Source organism: Narcine bancroftii, chromosome 1, assembly GCF_036971445.1.
Source record: "Narcine bancroftii isolate sNarBan1 chromosome 1, sNarBan1.hap1, whole genome shotgun sequence".
NCBI classification, from domain to species: Eukaryota; Metazoa; Chordata; class Chondrichthyes; order Torpediniformes; family Narcinidae; genus Narcine; species Narcine bancroftii.
Genome location: NC_091469.1, coordinates 104,161,185 through 104,183,145, shown reverse-complemented (window position 1 = coordinate 104,183,145; position 21,961 = coordinate 104,161,185). Strand labels below are relative to the sequence as shown.

The following is a 21,961-nucleotide window of genomic DNA, read 5'->3' as shown; positions in this document are numbered from 1 at the left end:
ATGTTGTCATTCAATAAAAATACACCAGAAATTCTACTGAGTCCATTCTTTTCATTTCCTTTTCCTTCCGTTAACTTAGGTAATGATTGTCTCCGGTAGGTTTTCGCTATTGTATTTAATGTAAGGCTCCCATATTTGTTCGAATATTTCAATATTATTTCTTAAACTATATGTTATTTTTTCTAATGGAATACATTTATTCATTTCTATATACCATTGTTGTATTTTCAAATTATCTTCCAATTTCCAGGTTGACATAATACAATTTTTTGCTACGGCTCGAGCTATCTTAACAAATCTTTTTTGTGCATCCTCCAAATCAATTCCAAATTCTTTGTTTTTTATGTTACTTAGGAGGAAGATCTCTGGATTCTTTGGTATATTGTTTTCTGTTATTTTATTTAATATCTGATTTAGATCTTCCCAAAATTTTTCTACTTTCTCACATGTCCAGATTGCATGAATTGTTGTTTCCATTTCTTTTTTACATCGAAAACATCTATCAGATACTGTTGGGTCCCATTTATTTAACTTTTGAGGTGTAATGTATAGCCTGTGTATCAAGTTATATTGTATCATACGTAACCTTGTATTTATTGTATTTCTCATCGTTCCGGAGCATAACTTCTCCCATGTTTCCTTTTTTATCTTTATATTTAAATCTTGTTCCCATTTTTGTTTAGTTTTACCATTTGTTTCCTCATTCTCCTTTTCTTGCAGTTTAATATACATATTTGTTATAAATCTTTTGATTATCATTGTATCTGTAATCACATATTCAAGGTTACTTCCCTCTGGCAAACTCAAACTGCTTCCTAATTTATCCTTCAAGTAGGATCTCAATTGGTAATAAGCCAGCGCTGTATCTTGAGTTATATTGTACTTATCTTTCATTTATTCAAAGGATAAGAATCTATTTCCTGAAAAACAATTTTCTATTCTTTTAATCCTTTTTTTTTCCCATTCTCTAAAGGAAAGGTTATCTATTGTAAAAGGGAGTAACTTGTTTTGCGTCAATATTAGTTTTGGTAATTGATAATTTGTTTTATTTCTTTCTACATGAATCTTCTTCCAAATATTGAGGAGATGATGTAATACTGGAGAACTTCTATGTTGTACCAATTTTTCATCCCATTTATATAATATGTGTTCAGGTATCTTTTCCCCTATTTTACCTAATTCTAATCTCGTCCAATCTGGCTTTTCCCTTGTTTGATAAAAATCTGATAGGTATCTTAATTGTGCGGCTCTATAATAATTTTTAAAGTTTGGCAGTTGTAAGCCTCCTTGTTTATACCATTCTGTTAATTTATCTAGTGCTATCCTCGGTTTCCCCCCTCTCCATAAAAATTTCCTTATTATTTTCTTTAACTCCTTGAAGAATTTCTCTGTCAGTTGTATTGGCAATGCCTGAAATAAGTATAATATCCTTGGAAAAATGTTCATTTTAATACAGTTTATCCTTCCTATTAGTGTTAGTGGTAAATCTTTCCAATGCTCTAAATCGTCCTGTAATTTTTTCATTAGTGGATAATAATTGAGTTTATATAGTTGGCCGAGAGTTTTGTTTATTTGTACACCTAGGTATCTTATTGCTTGCATTTGCCATCTAAATGGTGATTCCTTCTTAAATTTTGAGAAATCCGCATTATTCATAGGCATTGCTTCACTTTTATTTACGTTTATCTTGTAACCCGACACTTCTCCATATTCCTTCAATTTCTTATATAATTCTTTTATTGATAGTTCTGGTTCTTTAAGTACACTATAACATCATCCGCAAATAAACTGATTTTATATTCCTTGTCTTTTATTTTTATTCCTTTTATATTATTTTCTGTTCTTATCAATTCTGCTAGTGGTTCTATAGCTAACGCAAACAATAAAGGTGATAGTGGGCATCCCTGCCGTGTTGACCTGCTTAAGTTAAATTGCTTTGATACATGTCCATTTACTGTCACTTTCGCTAACGGTCCCTTATATAATGCTTTAATCCAATTAATATACTTCTCCGGTAAACTGAATTTTTGCAATACTTTGAACAAATAATTCCATTCTACTCTGTCAAAGGCCTTCTCTGCGTCTAAAGCAACTGCTACTGTAGGTGCTTTATTCCCTTCTACTGCATGAATTAAGTTAATAAATTTACAAATATTGTCTGTTGTGCGTCTTTTTTTGATAAATCCAGTTTGGTCTAAATTTACCATTTTCGGTACATACTCTGCTAATCTGTTTGCTAATAGTTTAGCTATTATCTTATAATCTGTGTTAAGTAAAGATATTGGTCTATATGACGCTGGTGAGTGTGGATCTTTCCCTTGTTTTAGTATTACTGTAATTATTGCTGTTTTACATGAATCTGGTAAGCTTTGTGTTTCATCAATCTGGTTGATTACATCCAGGAGGGGCGGAATTAATAAGACCTTAAATGTTTTGTAAAATTCTATTGGGAATCCATCCTCTCCTGGTGTCTTATTATTTGGTAATTTTTTAATTATCTCTTGTATTTCTACTATTCCAAATGGCTCTGTTAATTTATTTTGTTCCTCTATTTGTAGTTTTAGTAGTCCAATTTTAGTCAGAAATTCATCTATTTTCCCTTCTTTCCCTTCGTTTTCAGTTCGGTATAATTGTTCATAGAATTCTCTAAAGTTTTCCTTAATTTCTTTTGGATTATATGTAATTTGTTTGTCTTTTTTCCTTGATGCCAATACCATTTTCTTAGCTTGTTCTGTCTTAAGCTGCCATGCTAGGATTTGTGCATTTTTTCACCTAGTTCATAATATTTCTGTTTTGTCTTCATTATATTCTTCTCCACCTTATATGTTTGTAGTGTTTCATGTTTTATTTTTTTATCCGCCAATTCTCTTCTTTTAGTTGTATCTTCCTTCATTGCTAATTCTTTTTCGATATTTACTATTTCCCTTTCCAACTGCTCTGTTTCCTGATTATAGTCCTTCTTCATCTTGGTTACATAACTTATTATTTGCCCTCTAATGAATGCTTTCATTGCATCCCATAGTATAAACTTATCTTCCACTGATTCCGTATTTATTTCAAAATACATTTTTATTTGTTTTTCAATAAATTCTCTAAAATCCTGCCTTTTAAGTAACATGGGGTTTAATCTCCATCTATACATTCTTGGAGGGATGTCCTCTAACTTTACTGTCAATATTAAGGGTGAATGGTCTGATAGTATTCTAGCTTTATATTCTGTTTTTCTTACTCTATCTTGCATACGAGCTGATAACAAAAATAGGTCTATTTTTGAGTATGTTTTATGTCTAGCCGAGTAATATGAATATTACTTTTCCTTTGGGTGTTGTTTCCTCCATATATCCAAAAGTTGCATTTCTTCCATCGATTTAATTATAAATTTGGTTACTTTGTTCTTTCTGTTAATTTTTTTCCCAGTTTTGTCCATATTTGAATCCAAATTCAGTTTGAAATCCCCTCCTATTAATATGTTCCCTTGCGTATCTGGTACCTTCAAAAAGATATCTTGCATAAACTTTTGATCTTCTTCGTTAGGTGAATATACATTGAGTAGATTCCAAAACTCTGAATATATCTGACATTTTATCATTACATATCTCCCTGCTGGATCTATTATTTCCTCTTCTATTTTAAATGGCACATTTTTACTAATTAATATAGCTACTCCTCTTGCTTTTGAATTATACGATGCTGCTGTTACGTGTCCTACCCAATCTCTCTTTAATTTCTTGTGCTCCAATTCAGTTAAATGTGTTTCTTGCACAAATGCTATATCAATTTTTTCTTTTTTCAGTAAATTTAGCAGTTTCTTCCTTTTAATTTGGTTATGTATTCCATTAATATTTAAAGTCATATAGTTCAACGTAGCCATTTTATACTTTGTTTATCTTCCCTTTCCGTTTCTCCATCATTACCTTTCCTTCTTATCCATTTCTGTTTTCTTGTTTTGAACCCTTTATAAGACAACATTCCTAAAACATCAAACATTTTCCTTATTCTCCTATTTAAAACTTCTTTAGCCCCAATCTCCCCTTCCCCTCCTGAGTTGTCCTTTATCCCTTGTCGGACAACCACATCTCCCCTCTCCATTTGGATTTGCAAATTCACTCGCAAGCGTCAGCTGATTTTGCAGTGACCGCAACTCCTCCCCACCCAGCCCCCCCCAGAAAAGATTTCACTTTTCACATGTAACAAAGGTCACTCTTTTAGTTCCCTCCTTATTCCCTCTATTCCATTTCCTTCCCTTATTAATTCTTGTCTATACTATCTATATTTTCCTCTAAATACGGATACATTCATGTATGCACATTATACATATACACACATATACCTCTTTACCCATATACATATAAATCGTGGTCATTTTTACTCTTATTACATATCTTCATCTCTCTGGTTGTTTTGTAGTTGTTCTGCAAATTTCCTTGCTTCCTCTGGATCCGAGAATAGTTTTTTTTCCATAAGATCGTTTTCGATGTATTGAACTCCTTTCTCTTCTTCAGGAGTTCAAAACTTATGTGTCTTTTTAGTTCGCAGTCTTTTGTACTCTTGTTACACGTCTTCATCCCTCAGTCTATTTTGTAATTGTTCTGCAAATTTTCGTGCTTCCTCTGGATCCGAGAATAGTCTGTTTTGTTGTCCTGGAATAAATATTTTCAATACCGCTGGATGCTTTAGTATAAATTTATACCCTTTCTTCCATAAAATCGCCTTTGCTGTATTGAACTCCTTTCTCTTCTTCAGGAGTTCAAAACTTATGTCTGGATAAATGAAGATTTTTTGCCCTTTGTACTCCAGTGGCTTGTTGCCCTCTCTTACTTTTTCCATTGTCTTCTCCAGTACCTTTTCTCTTGTAGTATATCTTAGGAATTTTACTAAAATAGATCTTGGCTTTTGTTGTGGTTGTGGTTTAAAGGCCACTGCTCTATGTGCCCTTTCTATTTCCATTTCTTGCTGTAGTTCTGGACATCCTAGGATCCTGGGGATCCAATCTTTTATAAACTCTCTCATATTCTTGCCTTCTTCATCTTCCTTAAGGCCCACTATCTTTATGTTATTTCTTCTGTTATAATTTTCCATTATATCTATTTTCTGAGCTAACAGTTCTTGTGTCTCTATAACTTTTTTATTAGATTCCTCTAATTTCTTTTTTAAGTCCTCTACCTCTATTTCTACTGCTGCTTCCCGCTCTTCCATCTTGTCCATTCTCTTTCCCATTTCTGTTAAGGTCATATCTATTTTATTCATTTTCTCTTCTGTATTGTTTATTCTTCTTCTTAAATCATTAAATTCTTGCGCTTGCCATTCTTTAAATGACTCCATGTATTCTTTAATAAGAGAAAGTATATCCTTTATCTTGCCTTTCCCTTCTTCTATTTCACTGTACTCTTCCTCTTCCTCTTCTTCTTCCTCTGGGTTGGCCATCTGTTGTTTCTTTGTTGCCCTTTTCTTCTCTTCTTTCTTGTTTTCGTTGTCTTCTATGTTCTCCTCTTGCTGCAGGTGTTCTGCAGCTGTCATTGCCGGCTGTGGAGATCGACTCCCCAGCTGGTCACCCCTCCCGTCGGTGTGTTTTTTTGCATACGCGGTTGCGCACTTTTACTCGGCTCAGCGAGCCATTTTTGTAGTCCACTTTCTACCGACCTGAGGGAGCGGGTTTCTCTCTCCACCGCGGGCCTCTTCGAACAGGTAAGGCCTTCTCCTTCTTCTTCTGTTGTCTTCTCTTCCTCTCTTCTTACCGTTGATTTCGATTTTTCTTTATTCGTCGCCATCTTCTTTCCACCTTTATACTCACTTTTCTTTAATTTTTATTTTTGTGCCTTTGTGTTTTCCTTTGTTTTTTCCGACTTTTCTGGAGAGGGCTGGAGTTCACCGTCCGGCCACTACTCCATCACGTGACTCCCCCCAGAATCTCTACTTTACTCCCTCTACACCTACAACTGCACAGACAAATACTGTTCACTGAATCATGAATGATTATCTACATTGGAGCTCAGAACCATCCTCCTGGACTTCACACCTATTCCGATATCCCAACCACTCATGTGTGCCCTGTCCCCTCACCAGCCCAAACATCTACCCAACTCAACCCCTTACTATAAAATCTGTCCTCTATCTCTTCCTCCAATATTCAGGACCACACAGGGAATCAGAATGTGAGTGAAGAGATTAAGGTAGAAGGATAAAAGCATGATGCTAAATGCTCTGAGTTGGCAAGAAAGGACAGGCAGGGGACGAAACATAAAGATAGCCAGTTACAGGGTTTGAAATGTGTCTATTCCACTGCCAGGAGTATTAGGAATAAAAAGGATGAGCTTAGTGCATGGATCAGTACATGGAACTATGAGGTTGTGGCCGTTACTAAAACTTGGCTGGAGGAAGGGCAGGACTGGCTGATGCAGGTACCTGGGTTTAGCTGTTTTTAAAAGAATAGGATAGGAAGGTGGGATGTAGGATTACTGGTCAGGGATAGTATCACAGCTATAGAAAGGGAGGACACTGCAGATGGAGTGCCCATTGAGTTGGTGTGGGTGGAAGTCAGAAATAGGAAGGGAACAATTACTGTGCTGGGAGTAGTCTATAGACCCCCAAATAGCCCTCAGGACACTGAGGAGCAGATAATCAGACAGATTTTGGAATGGTGTGGGAAATACAGGTTTGTAAATATGGGTGATTTCAACTTCTCTAATATTGACTGGCACTTCTTGACTGCAAGAGGGATGGATAGGGTTTAATTTGTCAGATGCGTTCAAGAAGGATTCCTGAGACAGTATGTGGACTGGGCGACGAGAGCAGAGGCCATACTGGATTTGGTTCTAGGGAATGAACCTGGTCAGGTGGCGGACCTCTTGGTGGGGGAGCATTTTGATGAGAATGACCACAACTCTCTTAGCTTCAACATAGCAATGGAAAATTATTAAAAACAGTCAATCTAGGAAAGTGCATAACTGGGGAAGGGCTAATTATGAAGGGATGAGGCAGGAACTAGCAAGAATAAATTGGAAACAGATGTTTAAAGGAGAAAACACACAAGTAATGTGGAGGAAGTTTAGGGACCTCTTGTGCAGGGTTCAAGATAGGTTTGTCCCACTGGGACAAGGAAAAACTTATAGGAAAAGGGAACTTTAGCTGATGAAACAGATCAGGTAACATCAAGAGGAAGAAGGAAACATATATTAGATATAGGAACCAGGAAGGGCTCGTGATAAGTATATGGTGGCCAGGAAGGAGCTTAAGAAAGGACTTAGGAAAGCTTGAAGGGGCCATGAGAAGGCCTTGGCCTGTAGAATTAAGGAGAACCCCAAGGCGTACTATGCAGATGTGAAGAATAGAAGGATTACGAGAATGAAGGTGGGGCCACTAAAGGATGAGGGAGGCAACTTGTACCTGGAGGAAGAGGAGGTTGGGGAGGTTCTAAATGAATACTTTGTATCAGTATTCACAAGAGAATAGGACCTTGATCATGATGAGGTTGAAATTGAACAGGCCTGTGCGCTGGACAATGTGGAGATTAAAGAATCGGAAGTGATGGATCTTCCTAAAAACATCAAGATTGATAAGTGTCCGAGGCCTGACGCGATATACCCCAGGGTGCTGTAGGAAGTGAGTGAAGAGATAACTGGAGCAGTAGCTATAATCTTTGAATCCTCTTTGGCTGCAGAGGAGATGCCAGAGGATTGGAGAATGGCAAATATAGTCCCCTTGTTTAAAAAAGGTAACAGGGAGAATCCTGGGAATTATAGACCGGTGAGTCTTGTGTCAGTGGTGTGCAAATTAATGGAGAGGGTTCTTAAGGATACGATCTATGAGCATTTGGAGAAGTACAGTCTACTCAAGGACAGTCAACATGGCTTTGTGAAGGGAGATGGTGTCTCACGAGTCTAATTGAGTTTTTTTGAGGAGGTAACAAAAGAAACTGATGATGGTAGGGTGGTAGATGTGGTCTACATTTTTTAGTAAGGCTTTTGACAAGGTCCCCATGAGAGACTCATCCAGAAAGTCTTGAGGCATGGGGTCAGTGGAACCTTGACTGTATGGATAAAAAAAATTGGCTTACAGGAAGAAAGCAGAGAGTTGTAGAGGAAGGAAAATATTCTGCCTGGAGGACGGTGACTAGTGGAGTACCGCAAGGATCTGTCCTAGGACCCCTGCTCTTAGTGATTTTTAAAAGTGACCTGGATGAAGAGGCGGAAGGAAGTGTCATTAAGTTTGTGGATGATACGAAGGTTGGAGGAGTTGAGGATGGAGCTGAAGGTTGTTGAAGGTTACAAGAGGGTATAGACCGGATGCAGAGTTGGGCAGAAAAGTGGCAGATGGATTTCAAATCCGGGTAAGTGTGAGGCGATTTATTTTTGAAGGACAAACCAAAAGCCTGAGTACAGGGCTAATTGTCGGTTACTTCAGAAAGTGGATGAACAAAGGGACCTTGAGGTTCAAATCCAAATATCCCTTAAGATGGTCACACAGGTTGATAGGATAGTTAAGAAGGCCTACGTGATGCTAGGCTTCATTAATAGAGGGATTGAATTCAGAGTAGAGAGGTCATGTTGTTATTCCACAAATCACTGGTGAGACCACACTTAGTGTTCAGTTCTAGTCACCTCATTATAGGAAGGATGTGGAAGCCATGGAGAGGGAGCAGAGGAGATTTACCAGGATATTGCCTGGATTGGGAAACAAGTCTTGTGAGGCAAGGTTAGCAGAGCTGGGACCTTTCTCTTCGGAGTGTAGAAGGATGAGAAGAGACTTGATAGAGGTCGACAAGACTATGAGAGGCATAGATAGGGTGGACAGCCAGCACCTGTTTCCCAGGGCAGGATCAATAAATACTAAAGTTAAGGGAGGGAAGTTTAGGGGAGACATCAGGGGTATCTTTTTTTTACTGTGGGGGCCTGGAATTCCTTGCCAGGGATAGTGGTGGAGGTGGAAACATTGGGGGCATTTAATAGACTCTTAGACAAACACATGGATGAAAGAAAAATAGAGGGTTACAGGGTGGGAAGGGTTTCATATTTTTTAAAGAAGGTAAATATAGCTCGACGCAATATCGAGGGCCAAAGGGCCTGTACTGTGCTGCATTGTTCAATGTGTTCCCAAAACTACACCACTCATAACCCCAACTCCTATCAAGTGGTCATATTGTATGTGCACATTCCACAATTCCCATCAAACACCCCATTCATCTTCATTCCGAAAATCTGTCGGAATCAGCCCTGCAACCCTTGACTACCCCACCTCTACTATCCCTCTTACCCTCCCCCACCCCTTTACTCCCACTCATATTATCCCCAAAACCATTTCATCACTCCCATAGTACCCTCAGCTACTTTACACAACACTTCACAACCTCCCTGACCAATGACTCCAGCTGCCACGCTCACCCGGATTCATGGTGCAGACGTTATCCATCCTGTCACACTGAAGCACTTACACCCTATCTCATCAGACCTGCTTCCCCCGATCCTTGATTCTCATAGTCAAAACTCAGAAATCCTCAGCTATCTTACCTTCACTTTGGCCAGTGCGCTATCCAGCTTGGTATGGCTGCCCTGGGCTCTCATACGAAATGCTTCTTCCAGGCTTTCCTGGGCCTTTGTCCATTGGTTGAGTTGGCAGTAAACTGCAGCCAAGTTGTGCAGAACCTGGGACACGATAGTTAGGACAAGGTTTAAGCTCACCCTGTAACCACACTTTCTGACAAAGCTCTTAGCCTATGGTGTTTAACTGTAAATCTAACACCCTGGAATGTGGCTATTAAGTCACCTCTCATCCTACATCAGTCAAAAGAGAAAAGCCCCCAGCTCTGTCAATCTTGCTTCATGTGATATGTTTTCCAATCCAGGTAATATCCTGGTCAATCTCCTCTTCAACCTCTCCAAAGCATCTACATCCTTCTTGTAATGAGGCAACCAGAAGGGAATGCAATACAGTAGAAGTCCGAAAATCTGGACTGTACAGGGATTGTTCAGTACTTATAAGATTCAAGTTGAAGGAGGAATAAAGAGATAAACAGGGAAATGTTGATAGTTTATTAATTAGCAAATACAACATGCTTCATTTATCAAAATGAGCAGTTTTAAAGAAAGATAAAGTTGTTGCCGCTGTGCCTCTGTGGCACTTAAGTGTACGCACATGCGCGCACACATGCACACACCCAAACATTTGAGAATTTTTAAAAAGTCTGGATTCTTGGATGGTCTGGATTTCTGGCATCCAAAAGTTTGGACTTCTACAGAACTCTCAAGTGTGTTCCAACCAGAGTTTTATGGGGCTGCAACTTCACCTCATGGCTCTTGAACTCAATCCCCTGACTAATAATTTACCCGAGGAGTCATGCAGATTACTCAAAACAGGACGACTTGACCAAATCCTTTCACACTTCCTTTGAGCCTTCAAGGAAAAATTCTTAACAGTGCAGCTGCATTTAGAGAAGGCTCACTGAAATGAATGTGGGCAATATTATATAAATAATATATTTATAATTCGAATAACATAATCAACCCATGCCCATCAAAAAGAAACAAAAAAAATTACATTTTAAATTCAGTGGTTCATTTACCTCCCAGCAGTACAGTCTGTGTCTGAGTCCAAGCTGTGTGTAGTCAATCAGTAAATTACCCCGTAAATTGGAAAGAGCATGTCTAAAATCTCCCTGTGCCTCCTCGAACCTGGTTCAAAAAGAAAGGTATTACTCCCCTTGCAGAGAAGATAATTCTGTACAACTGAGGGGTGACTCTAGATGAAAGGAAAAGAATCAGGAATGACACCCGATTTAAATTTAGGGAGTGATTCCAATTTAGAATAAAGGGAACTTCAGAGATTCATACACTTGTGGAGCAGATGATGCACATATCAAGAACTGTGAATGGCTTTCTAGACACTCTCATTTCAAGTGCATCCACAGTGGACACAACCTGGTTTGATGTACTCTTCATACACTTTCTGCTATCATCCAAAACATCAAGCACAGGTTGGAGATGGAGTGAACATTTCACTTTACTATCCCTTGAACAGAAGAGGAGCAGCATGCCTGAGATAGCACAGTTCCACCACAATGTCCCGAGAAGATTATGTAGGTGTCAGATGCACCAAGCTGTCCAAAGGTTAGAGGCAGGGCATATACATGAACCCAGTGGGCCAGATCCTACTTCGGACTAGCGGCTATGGACAACCACCAGCAGGTTGCAGTGTGCACACTAAAGTGTTTAAACTTTCACCTGCACACTTTAATGTTGCAGCACAGGATGTGTGCACACCTCACTCCATCTCTGGTTCCATCATCGAGTCAAGAGCAAGCTAACAACACAATGACTGATACTCTTCAAATCACAGCTGTATACCAGCCATGCTGGCATCTGTATTGTGGCCCCAATTATTTAAATTTAGACATATAGCATGGTAGCAGGCCATTTCAGCCCATGAGTTCGCACCGCCCAGTTTACACCCAATTAACCTACACCCTGTTAAGTTTGAACTGTGGGAGAAAACCAGAGCCCCCAGGGAAAACCCACACAGACACAAGGAGAACACACCAACTCCTTAGAGATAGTGCAGGTTTCGAACCACAGTCCCAATTTCTGGTGCTGTGATAGTGTTGCGCTAACCACTACACCAACCATGCCACCCGAGTGGAGTGTTGACTTTTTGGAGAAAGGACATTTTAGCTAGGTATTTTGTTTATTTTTTGGTGTTAATCAATTAATAATGGACCAATTTTTAAAGAAATTCATGGTTTTTTTTAAATTCTTCAGATAAAGTTCAACTCTTTAAAATTAATTTCTGTTGATCAGATTCATAAAAACAATGAAACAGAATTTTATTGCATGGAAAGGTTAGTGTAACTCCAACATCTTTTATCAACTCACTCTAGCCCTTCCCTGGAGACACCATCAAAGGCTGTTCATGGAGTCAGATGTGACCTTGAAGTGAACATCTGATTGCCACACCCACCTCTAAATTCCTCATATACTTCTCTGCTACCTTTAGACTTTTCCCTCATTCTCCTCACTACCATCACCCAACCATTTCTTATAAAATTGCCCGTCCCTATGTCTGCTATCTATTACATTCCATTCAGCCTTCCTGGTTCCAGTCTTGGCTTCCAAATCAAAAATGACAGTAACACGCAATTGGAGATGGCAAAAAGCACCGACACAGTATCCCAGAGCTAGGCTTGGAACAAAGGCCAATTCAGGTCCATCATCTGCTTTTATTTCCACAATAACGTTTGCCTGAGGTGTTTCCTTACATGTCCAATCGTAGATGAACTATGCCTCTCTGGAAGAAGCAGACTGCCAGCCGATCATCTTTAGATATCGTTTGGTCAAAAGCCTGCAAAGAAAGATCAAAGTTGTTAGTCTCTGGGGCAGGGATATCAAATCATCAGAAGGGTCCCAACCCATGGAGCAATCATGGTTCTCCTGTTGAGGATCAGAGATGCACCCTGAAATCTTTAAACCCATTCCGACACTCTTACCAAGATCCCACAACCACTTATTCTTCTCCCCAACATACATCACCTCTTCTCTCTCCTTTCATCTTGCCTGCTACATCTGCACACTTGACCATGTTTCCTACATGTTGCCCAATCTCCCTCATGCTTTTCACTCTCAGGAATATCTCCAAGATCCACATCACCCTGCAACCAGGCCTGCTTGGATTGCTGCCAAACATTACTCCCTCAACCAACACATCCTTTCTGCCTCCCTCCTTCCCAATTCGATTCGTGTTCTGCCAAAAACATCCTTGCACCCCAACTCCATTGCTCCAACTTTTGATCCAATCATCTTTAAACCTTGCCTAATCTCCTCTAACCCTCCTCACCATTTCCAGCACCAACTGGACCCTTACTCTCTGTTCTGTATCATTCTTTCCACAAGCAACCATCCTCTCTGCTACTCCTCACCATCACTTCCAGTGCCTTGTCTTGCCTGCACTCTCTCTAATCCTCTGCCTGTGCATCTGCATACAGTTCCCATTCCCTCTCACCTTCTGTCTAAAACGTATAACAGCTCCACTTCCTTTCTGTCTCCACTCCCTCAATCATCTCCACAGACTCAATGAAATACAATGTTGGAAAGTGTACGGCCGTGTACTTTGGCTGAAGGAATAAAAGGGCAGACTATTATTTGGATGGGAAGATCATTCAAAATTCGAAGGTGAAAAGGGATTTGGGAGTCCTCTTGCAGGATACCCTAACGATTGATCTCCAGGTTGAGTCAGTGGTGAAGAAGACCAATGCAACGTTGGCATTCATATCTAGAGGAATAGGATATAAGAGCAGGGACGTCATGTTTTAGAAGGCACTAGTGAGGCCTCACTTGGAGTACAGGATACAGTTTTGGTGTCCTTATTTAAAGAAGGATTGGAGAGGGTTCAGAGAAGATTCACAAGAATGATATCTGGAATAAAAGGATTAGCATATAAGGAAGGTTTGATGGGTCTTGGGCTGTATTCCTAGGAGTTCAAAAGACTGAGGAGGGACCTCATAGGAGCATTTCAGCTGTTGAAAGGCCTGGACAGAGTAGATGTAGCAAAGTTGTTTCCCATTGTAGGGGAGTCTAGGACAAGAGGGCACAACTTCAGGATTGAAGGGCACCCATTTCGAACAGAGATGCAGAGAAATTTCTTTAGCCAGAGAGTGGTGGTCCTCTGGAATTTATTATTATGGGTGACAGTGGAAGCCAGGCCTTTGGGTATATTTAAGGCAGAGATAGATATCTGAATATTCAGGGTATCAAAGATAATGGGGAGATGGCAGGAGGTGGGGCTGAGTGGGAGAATGGATCAGCTCATGATAGAATAGCAGAGCTGTCAGATGGGCTGAATGGCCTACTTATGCTCCTATATTTACTTATTTATTATTTAATTTAGACATGCAGCATGGCAACATGCCCTTTCAGCCCATGAACTCGTGCTGCTCAATTCCATTCAATTGATCTACAACTCCCAGTACATTTTGAACGACGGAAGAAAACCGGAGCCCCCAAGGAAAACCCACACAAGTATGGGGAGTACATCCAAACTCCTTACAGCACAGGATCTGAACCCTAGTACCAATCTCTGGCGCTAAAACAGCATTGCGCTAAACACTACAGTAACCATGCCACCCAATCTTACAGTCTTATGATAATACAGCACAGAAACAGGCTTTTTGGCCTACCTTACACATGCTTTCAAGTAAACATCCATATGAATCCATTTACGAATGCTTGGTCCATGGGCTTCAAAGCCTTGTGAGTCATGTACTCATGTGGATGCTTAAATATTTTAAGAGAACTGCCTCCATCATACATCAGGCCGTACATTCCAGACTCTAATCAGCCTCTGAGCAAAAATGTTCTCCCTCAGATCCCCTTTAAATTTCTTATGCCTTATCCTAAACGTACCCATTTGGAGAGAGCAAACAAGGCAAGGGAATCCTATCAGCAATGTGGAAAAGGCCATTTGACCCATTAGGTCTATGTTTGCACCTAAGGGAACAATCCCATCTGTTCAATTCTCCCTCTCTTTAATATAAACATACGTTTCTTTTTGATACTTCTCCACTGAGGAAATGTTTCCAACTATCCATCCCATCAAAACTCCTCATTTGTTCATATATCAGTCAGGTCTCCCTTCACTTTCTTGACTCCATGGAAAACAAACCCAGCCAATCAATTGAATTGCCTTCTGTCACACACACCAAGATACAGTGAGTTGCTATCCAGACAAGCCAACCTCAGCTGTCTTTTAACTGGCCCTCTCACCTAAAAATGGATAGAGTAGCATTGCAAAAGGAGATTGACCAGGATATTTCCTGGAATGAGGCTAAACAATCATGAAGAATACTTGCCAGCAACTATACTTCATGAGGAGTTTGAGTCACCAAAGACTTGCAAATGTCTATAGGTATACTGTGAAGAGCATTCTGACTGGATGCATCACTGTCTGGTATGTAGGTGCCAATACAGAGAAGAGGAAAGGTGGCAGAAAGTTGTTCTCCCCCCCTCCCCTCATGGTGTCATTCTCCCCCTTTCATGGTGACATTATCCCATTGTCTGTGAGATCCTTCTCCTCTGTGTGAAATCCATCTCTTCTGTGAGAGACACATAACTGTGAGAATCCAACTCTCTCTGCAACACCACCACTTTCTGTTACGCTCTTTCAACTTATATGTGTGATACTTCTCTCTCTCTCACACACACACACACACACACACACACACTTGCTGTTTCAGCTAGTGAGACATTTCCTGTGTGTGTGTATATGACACCATCTTTCTGTGCGACTTCTCATTTCTCTGCAATCATTTATCTCTCCGTGTTAGACTCCCTCTAAGAGTGTTACACTTCCTCTCTTGTGTGGCTCCCCTTATCGGTGCATAAATCCCTCTATCTCTCTGTCACTTCCTCTCTCTGCTAGTGACTCATCCTCTCTCTCCATGAGAGCTCCCCCCTCCACTGTGACATTCTCCCCCTCCACTGTGACATTCTCCCCCTCTCCACTGTGACATTCCCCCCTCTCCACTGTGACATTCTCCCCCTCTCCACTGTGACATTCCCCCCTCTCCACTGTGACATTCCCCCCTCTCCACTGTGACATTCTCCCCTCTCCACTGTGACATTCTCCCCTCTCCACTGTGACATTCCCCCCTCTCCACTGTGCCATTCCCCCCTCTCCACTGTGACATTCCCCCCTCTCCACTGTGACATTCCCCCCTCTCCACTGTGACATTCTCCCCCTCTCCACTGTGACATTCTCCCCTCTCCACTGTGACATTCCCCCCTCTCCACTGTGCCATTCCCCCCTCTCCACTGTGACATTCCCCCCTCTCCACTGTGACATTCCCCCCTCTCCACTGTGACATTCTCCCCTCTCCACTGTGACATTCCCCCCTCTCCACTGTGACATTCCCCCCTCTCCACTGTGACATTCCCCCCTCTCCACTGTGACATTCCCCCCTCTCCACTGTGACATTCCCCCCTCTCCACTGTGACATTCCCCCCTCTCCACTGTGACATTCCCCCCTCTCCACTGTGACATTCTCCCCCTCTCCACTGTGATATTCTCCCCCTCTCCACTGTGACATCTCCCCCTCTCCACTGTGACATTCCCCCCTCTCCACTGTGACATTCTCCCCCTCTCCACTATGACATTCTCCCCTCTCCACTGTGACATTCCCCCCTCTCCACTGTGACATTCTCCCCCTCTCCACTGTGACATTCTCCCCTGTCCACTGTGACATTCTCCCCTGTCCACTGTGACATTCTCCCCTCTCCACTGTGACATTCTCCCCTGTCCACTGTGATATTCCCCCCTCTCTTTTCCAATAAAAAAGGACTGGGGATATGCTAGGAAACTATGTTTTGTTAAGCGATTCATCAATAGTGGGGAAATTATATGAAATCTCTCTAAGTGGCACGATTTATGCTCACTTGCAAAGGCTAAGACTGATTAGGAGTCAGCATGGTTTGCGAAGGGAAACCTGATTGAATTTTTCAAGGTCGTAAAAAAGAAAATTGATGAAGACTATGTGGTAGATGTGATTTATGTGGATTTCATCAAATGGGATTAGCCAAGGTAAAGCACATTGGGTCCAAGGGTCCATTTCTGTGCTATGCAATTCATTGACTCCAAGTTCAGCACCAGGTCAAATGGCAACACAACTTCCTCCAAATGTAACAATGCATCTTCAAATACAGTGTCCTTCAGAATTCAAAGTCCTGGTTTATCGTTGTGTTACATTGACCACCTTATCTGCTGCTGCCACATCAAGAACTTTCAACAGAAGTACTACAGAGGTTCAACCTACCAGAGAAATATATTAATTGGATTAAAGCATTATTTAAGGGACCATTGGCGAAGGTGACAGTAAATGGATATATATCAAACCAATTTAAATTAAGCAGGTCAACTAGGAAGGGATGTCCCCTATCTCCCTCACTGTTCATGTTAGCTATAGAACCACTGGCAGAACTGATAAGAACAAAAAATAAAATAAGGATAAAAATAAAAAAGAAGGAATATAAAATCAGTCTATTTGCAGATGATGTCATAGTATACTTAACAGAACCAGAATTATCAATAAAAGAATTACATAAGAAATTGAAGGAATATGGAGAAGTATCGGGGTACAAGATCAATGCAAATAAAAGTGAAGCAATGCCAATGAATAATGCGGATTTCACAAAGTTTAAGAAAGAATCACCATTTAGATGGCAAACACAAGCAATCCGATACCTAGGTATACAACTAGATAATAATCTAGGCCATCTATACAAACTAAATTATCAGCCATTAATGAAGAAATTACAAGACAACTTAGAACATTGGAAAGATTTACCACTAACACTGATAGGAAGGGTAAATTGCATTAAAATGAATACCTTCCCAAGGATACAATACCTATTCCAATCATTACCAATTCACCTAACAGAGAAATTCTTCAAGGAGCTAAAGAATATAATAAGGAAATTCTTATGGAAAGGGGGAAAACCGAGGATAGCGCTAGATAAATTAACAGAATGGTACAAACAAGGGGGCTTACAGCTACCAAACTTTAAGAATTATTATAGAACAGCATAATTAAGATACCTATCAGATTTTTATCAAACAAGGGAAAAACCAGATTGGACCAGATTCGTGCTGGATAAAATAGGGGAGAAGGTACCTGAACATATACTATATAAACTATATAATTTAAGAAATAACATCACAGTATTCGAACAAATTTGGGAACCGTACATGGAACACAACAGAGAAGTTCTACTGTGGATCTCCACCACCTAAAATGACAGGAGAAGACGACGAAATGAACTGACCCAGTTTGTAAAAGTAGAAGACATAAATTTCTTGTTTATTTTCATTGTGTGATGACATTGTTTAATGGGTTTAATGTATCATATATGTTGAACGTTGAGTGGGTGGGGAGGGGGGGTGAAGGAGGGAGGGAAGGGAGGGGGGAAAAGGGGAGAAAATGACACTGTGTATATTCAAGAGGGAAATGTTTGTGTGTATTTTGGTTAATATGGTTCACAGTGTGAAAAATTTTAAATTTTTTTAAAAAAGAACCTTCATCAGTGCTCCTGTTGAATCCTGGGAATCAAATTGGAGGAGGACCAAACCAATGTGTGTTGTTCCTAAACCTTCATCCACCAATGCTGAAGTTTTGCTCTACAAGTCCAGAGTCCCAAGAGCTGTCTTACCTCCCAGCATCCCAAAGGCCAAAGTTCAAATGATGACCAAAGACGCAGCCCTTGCAATATGGAGGCAACAATGGTCACATCTGGAAGCAGCATGCTGCTTCTCCAAATCTCATGTCCAAACAACTCGGGGGTGAAGTGGAATGGTGCAACAGTAGAGGACTGAGAGGGGGACCAACTCGGGTTGGAAATCCCATTCCTCCACTGCTGAAGAACCTTGCATCCACAATTGCTCTCCTCAGACATCAGTCAAACCTGCAGGACGCTACCCTCCATTAGGAGGGACCACTGCACCTGATGACCAAGTTCAAAAACAGTTTCTTCCACTCCACCATCGCATTTCTGAACGGGCAATGAACCACAGACACTACCTTCTTTATCTTTCTTTTATACTGATTTATTGACTTTTTAAAATGCAATTTATAACAAATTTTGCATCTCTACTGCTTCTGAGAAACAAATTTGGTGTCACAAGTTCATGACAATAAATTCTGATTCTGACTACGTCCCTTCCCCCACCCACACCCCTCCCCCACCACCACACCCTCCAACATCCTACACCTACATTTGTATAATCAGAAAACCTTAATATATCACACTTAATACCTTTATCAACATCATTTACATAGATTATAAACAAATTGGGCCACACCACCAATTGCTGGAGCAAGTTACTGGTCACAGGCTCTCAGACTGAAAATGATCTGTTCATTCATACTCAGTTTCCTGCCCATTAACCAATCATCTTTCCAGGACAGGACTTTACCATTCACACCTTAAGAACACCCAAGTTGTCACATCAAAAAATTTCAATAGATATGTCAACATAATTTCCATTTCATAAACAAGAAAGTCTACAGATGATGTAATTGTAGTTTAATACACAAAGATGCTAGACCCAGTGGTTCTCAATCTTTTTCTTTCCACTGTGGAAAGTGGTATCTGAGTGGGAAGGGAAGGATGAGAATCACTGCTCTAGATCCAATTGTTACTGAAATATTTTGCTTGAAAAAAATTGTCATTGGCCACTTCCTTTGGAGTTATGAAACCGTATACATAACGAGTCAATTTGGTATGATTAAAACAGTGATTTTCAAACTTTTTCTTCCCACCCACATGCCACCTTAAGCAATCCCTTACTAATCACAGAGCACCTATGGCATAGGGATTACTTAAAGTGGTATGTGAGTGGAAAGAAAAAAGGTTGAGAACCACTGTGCTAGAGAAACTCAGCAGGTCACGCAGCATCCATCAAAAGCAAAGATACGTAACTAACATTTTGGCCTGCGCCCTACATCAAAGCAGGCAAGTGTCTGAATAAACAGATGGAGGAAAGAGGGGAAAAAAGAGTAGATGGACGTGAGTGGGAGGGCAGAAGAGAAAAAAAGCTGAAAAGTGATAGGGGAAGGGGATAGGTCTCTGAATTGAAAGGGAAAGGGGTGGAGAGCTGGAGAAAAGGAAAGATAGAGGAAAAGATAGATGATGGGGCCATTCAGAAACCAGAGAGGTTGATGTTAATGGCATCTGCATGGAGAAAGACTGCTGAGTTTTTCCAGTACCTTCATGTATTAAACTACTTTATCTCAATTCCTCCTTCCCCATCACATCTGCTTCTAGGACAAGGACTTCCTTTTCAGATCATCTATGATGTCCTTCCTCAAAAAAACATGGCTTCCCCTCTACTACCATCAACTCAGCCCTTACAGCCCTTGTTTCCTGTACATCTGCCTTGGCCACCTCCACCACCATGTCTGGTGGATCCCCCTTATCACCCTACCAGCCTCCACATTCAACATATTATCCTCCGCAGTTTCCGCCACCTACAATGCATCTCACCACAAGACACATCTTCACCCTCTCCTTTCCTCTCTCCTTTCCACAGGGACTGCTTCCTCCATCTCTCCTTTATCCACTCATCCCTTCCCACTAATTGCCCCCTTCGATAACTACCCCTCTGACCACAGGAGATTCTTCACTTGAGTCCACACCTTCTCCCTCACCACCATTCAGGGACCCAAACAGTCCTTCCAAGTGAAGCAACACTTCACTTGTGAATCTGCAGGGGTCATCTACTGCCTCCGGTGCTCCCATGGTGGTTTCCTCTACTTTGGAGTGACTGAACACAGACTGGGAGACCGTTTCGATGAGCACCTTCACTCTGTCTGCTGCAATAGTGGGGACCTCCCAGTGGTCAACCATTTCAATACTGCACACCATTCCCACACCAATTTGACTGTCCATGGCCTCTTACACTGCCAAGCCAAGGTTACCCACAAATATTCTGTCTGGGCACTCTCCAACATCAACTTCTCCAGTTTCTGGAAGGTTGCTCCCCATATCTCTCTCTTTCCTGATCCCTCTGTCTCCTTTTTGCCAGTTCCCCATCACCCCCCCCCCCCACCACCCCTCACCCATCTCACTAATCCCACTTCCCTCTCTTGTCTCTCCTCTTTGTTCACAAGTCCATTATATATGATGTTCCTTCAGAGCATTTAGAAAACCATGACAGGGTTGGTCAAAGTCCACGTAGACTTTTAGAAGGGTTTCTAATAATTGTGATTCAAGTTTGGAATTTTTGAGGATCTAACGAGCATGACGTCAGTAGTCGGGAAAATGCAGGGCTAGGGTCATGCAGTCAACCTGGATTTATGAAAGGGAATATACTAAGGGGCTTGGGAGAAACTCAACAGGTTACTTAACATCCATAAGAAGCAAATATACATTACAAATATCACGACTGAGAGGGAGGGGAAGGAGGAGTGAGGGGAAAATAAGAGTGGAGGAGTGGAAGAGAGGGGAAATTGAGGGGGAGACAGAGTAAGAGTGGAGCAAGAGATGAAAAAGAGATAAGAAACTCCATTTCATTACTTTACAAAATCTCCGTTCCCTGTGCCCACTCCCCCAGCTCCGTCCACCCTCTGCCCCGGTCACCAGCCCCCAACCCCGTCCATTCTGCCCCCGTGCCCACTCCCCGGTACCCTCTCCCCCTACCCCTGTGCCTTCCCTCCCACCTTCAAAGCCCCGGGCAAGTCACCCAGGTGCATCCGGACACAGCCGAGGTTGAAGCAGATCCTGGCGTTGGGTTCGGCGATATTGGTCAGGCAGCTGAGGGCGGAGGGCCAGTCCCGCCTGTCAATGGCCAGCACGGCCTGGTCCCAGTCCCCGATCAGGTCTCGGTAGGACATCATCGCTCCAGCCCCGCACCTCCACCAGGAAGTGTGTCAGTATGGAATTGTCACTGCCCCTCCCCGTGAGACATCGGTAAGGCAACGAGGGGCAGTGATCGGTAGGCAAAGAGAAGAGGGGTGGGAGCGAAGAAGAGAGGGGGGAAGGGAGAAAGGGGTAGAGGGGTGGGGAGGGAGAGGGGCAGAGGTAGGGGAGAGGAGAGAGGGAGGTATAGAGTGGGGAGGGGGAAGCAGCGGAACGGGAGGGGGAGGGAACGGCGGGGGAACTTGAAATGCCCTGGTGCGAATGGTGGGGATGGACATAATGAACAGTTGGTCTGGAGAAGCGGCAGCTTTGGAGCTCATCTTCCAGAATGTCCTTCACAAGGAATCGGATTTTTCCTCGCTGGTACAAGCCCACCGAGTATAAAATAATGAGGGGGCTTCTGGCTCTAAAGTTTCTCTCACCAAGTTCCTCCAGCAGATGGTGTTTTGCTCCCATTATCACATCAGCCCTGCTCTCTGCTTTGTTGATCCTTGCTGAAGGGGGGGGGGCACACACACAAAACACTGATGTTAGATGCAAACTTGAAAGGAGCCAAGCAAGTGATGGAAGTG

General features: G+C 41.7%; 1 protein-coding gene across 1 annotated transcript in view; it reads right to left on the bottom strand.

The window, feature by feature from the left end:
- The window catches only part of LOC138762090 (NADPH oxidase activator 1-like), an 83,209-nt gene extending 61,680 nt beyond the window's left edge, over window positions 1–21,529 (bottom strand). Inside the window, exons 1-4 of the mRNA XM_069935375.1 lie at window positions 21,191–21,529; window positions 12,245–12,327; window positions 10,556–10,664; window positions 9,504–9,638 (exon numbers count right to left, since the gene is read on the bottom strand). Of these exons, the coding sequence (XP_069791476.1) occupies window positions 9,504–9,638; window positions 10,556–10,664; window positions 12,245–12,327; window positions 21,191–21,367 (504 nt within the window). The 5' untranslated portion in view covers window positions 21,368–21,529. The remainder of the gene's footprint in view (window positions 1–9,503; window positions 9,639–10,555; window positions 10,665–12,244; window positions 12,328–21,190) is intronic.
- Between the last annotated feature and the right edge of the window lie 432 nt (window positions 21,530–21,961).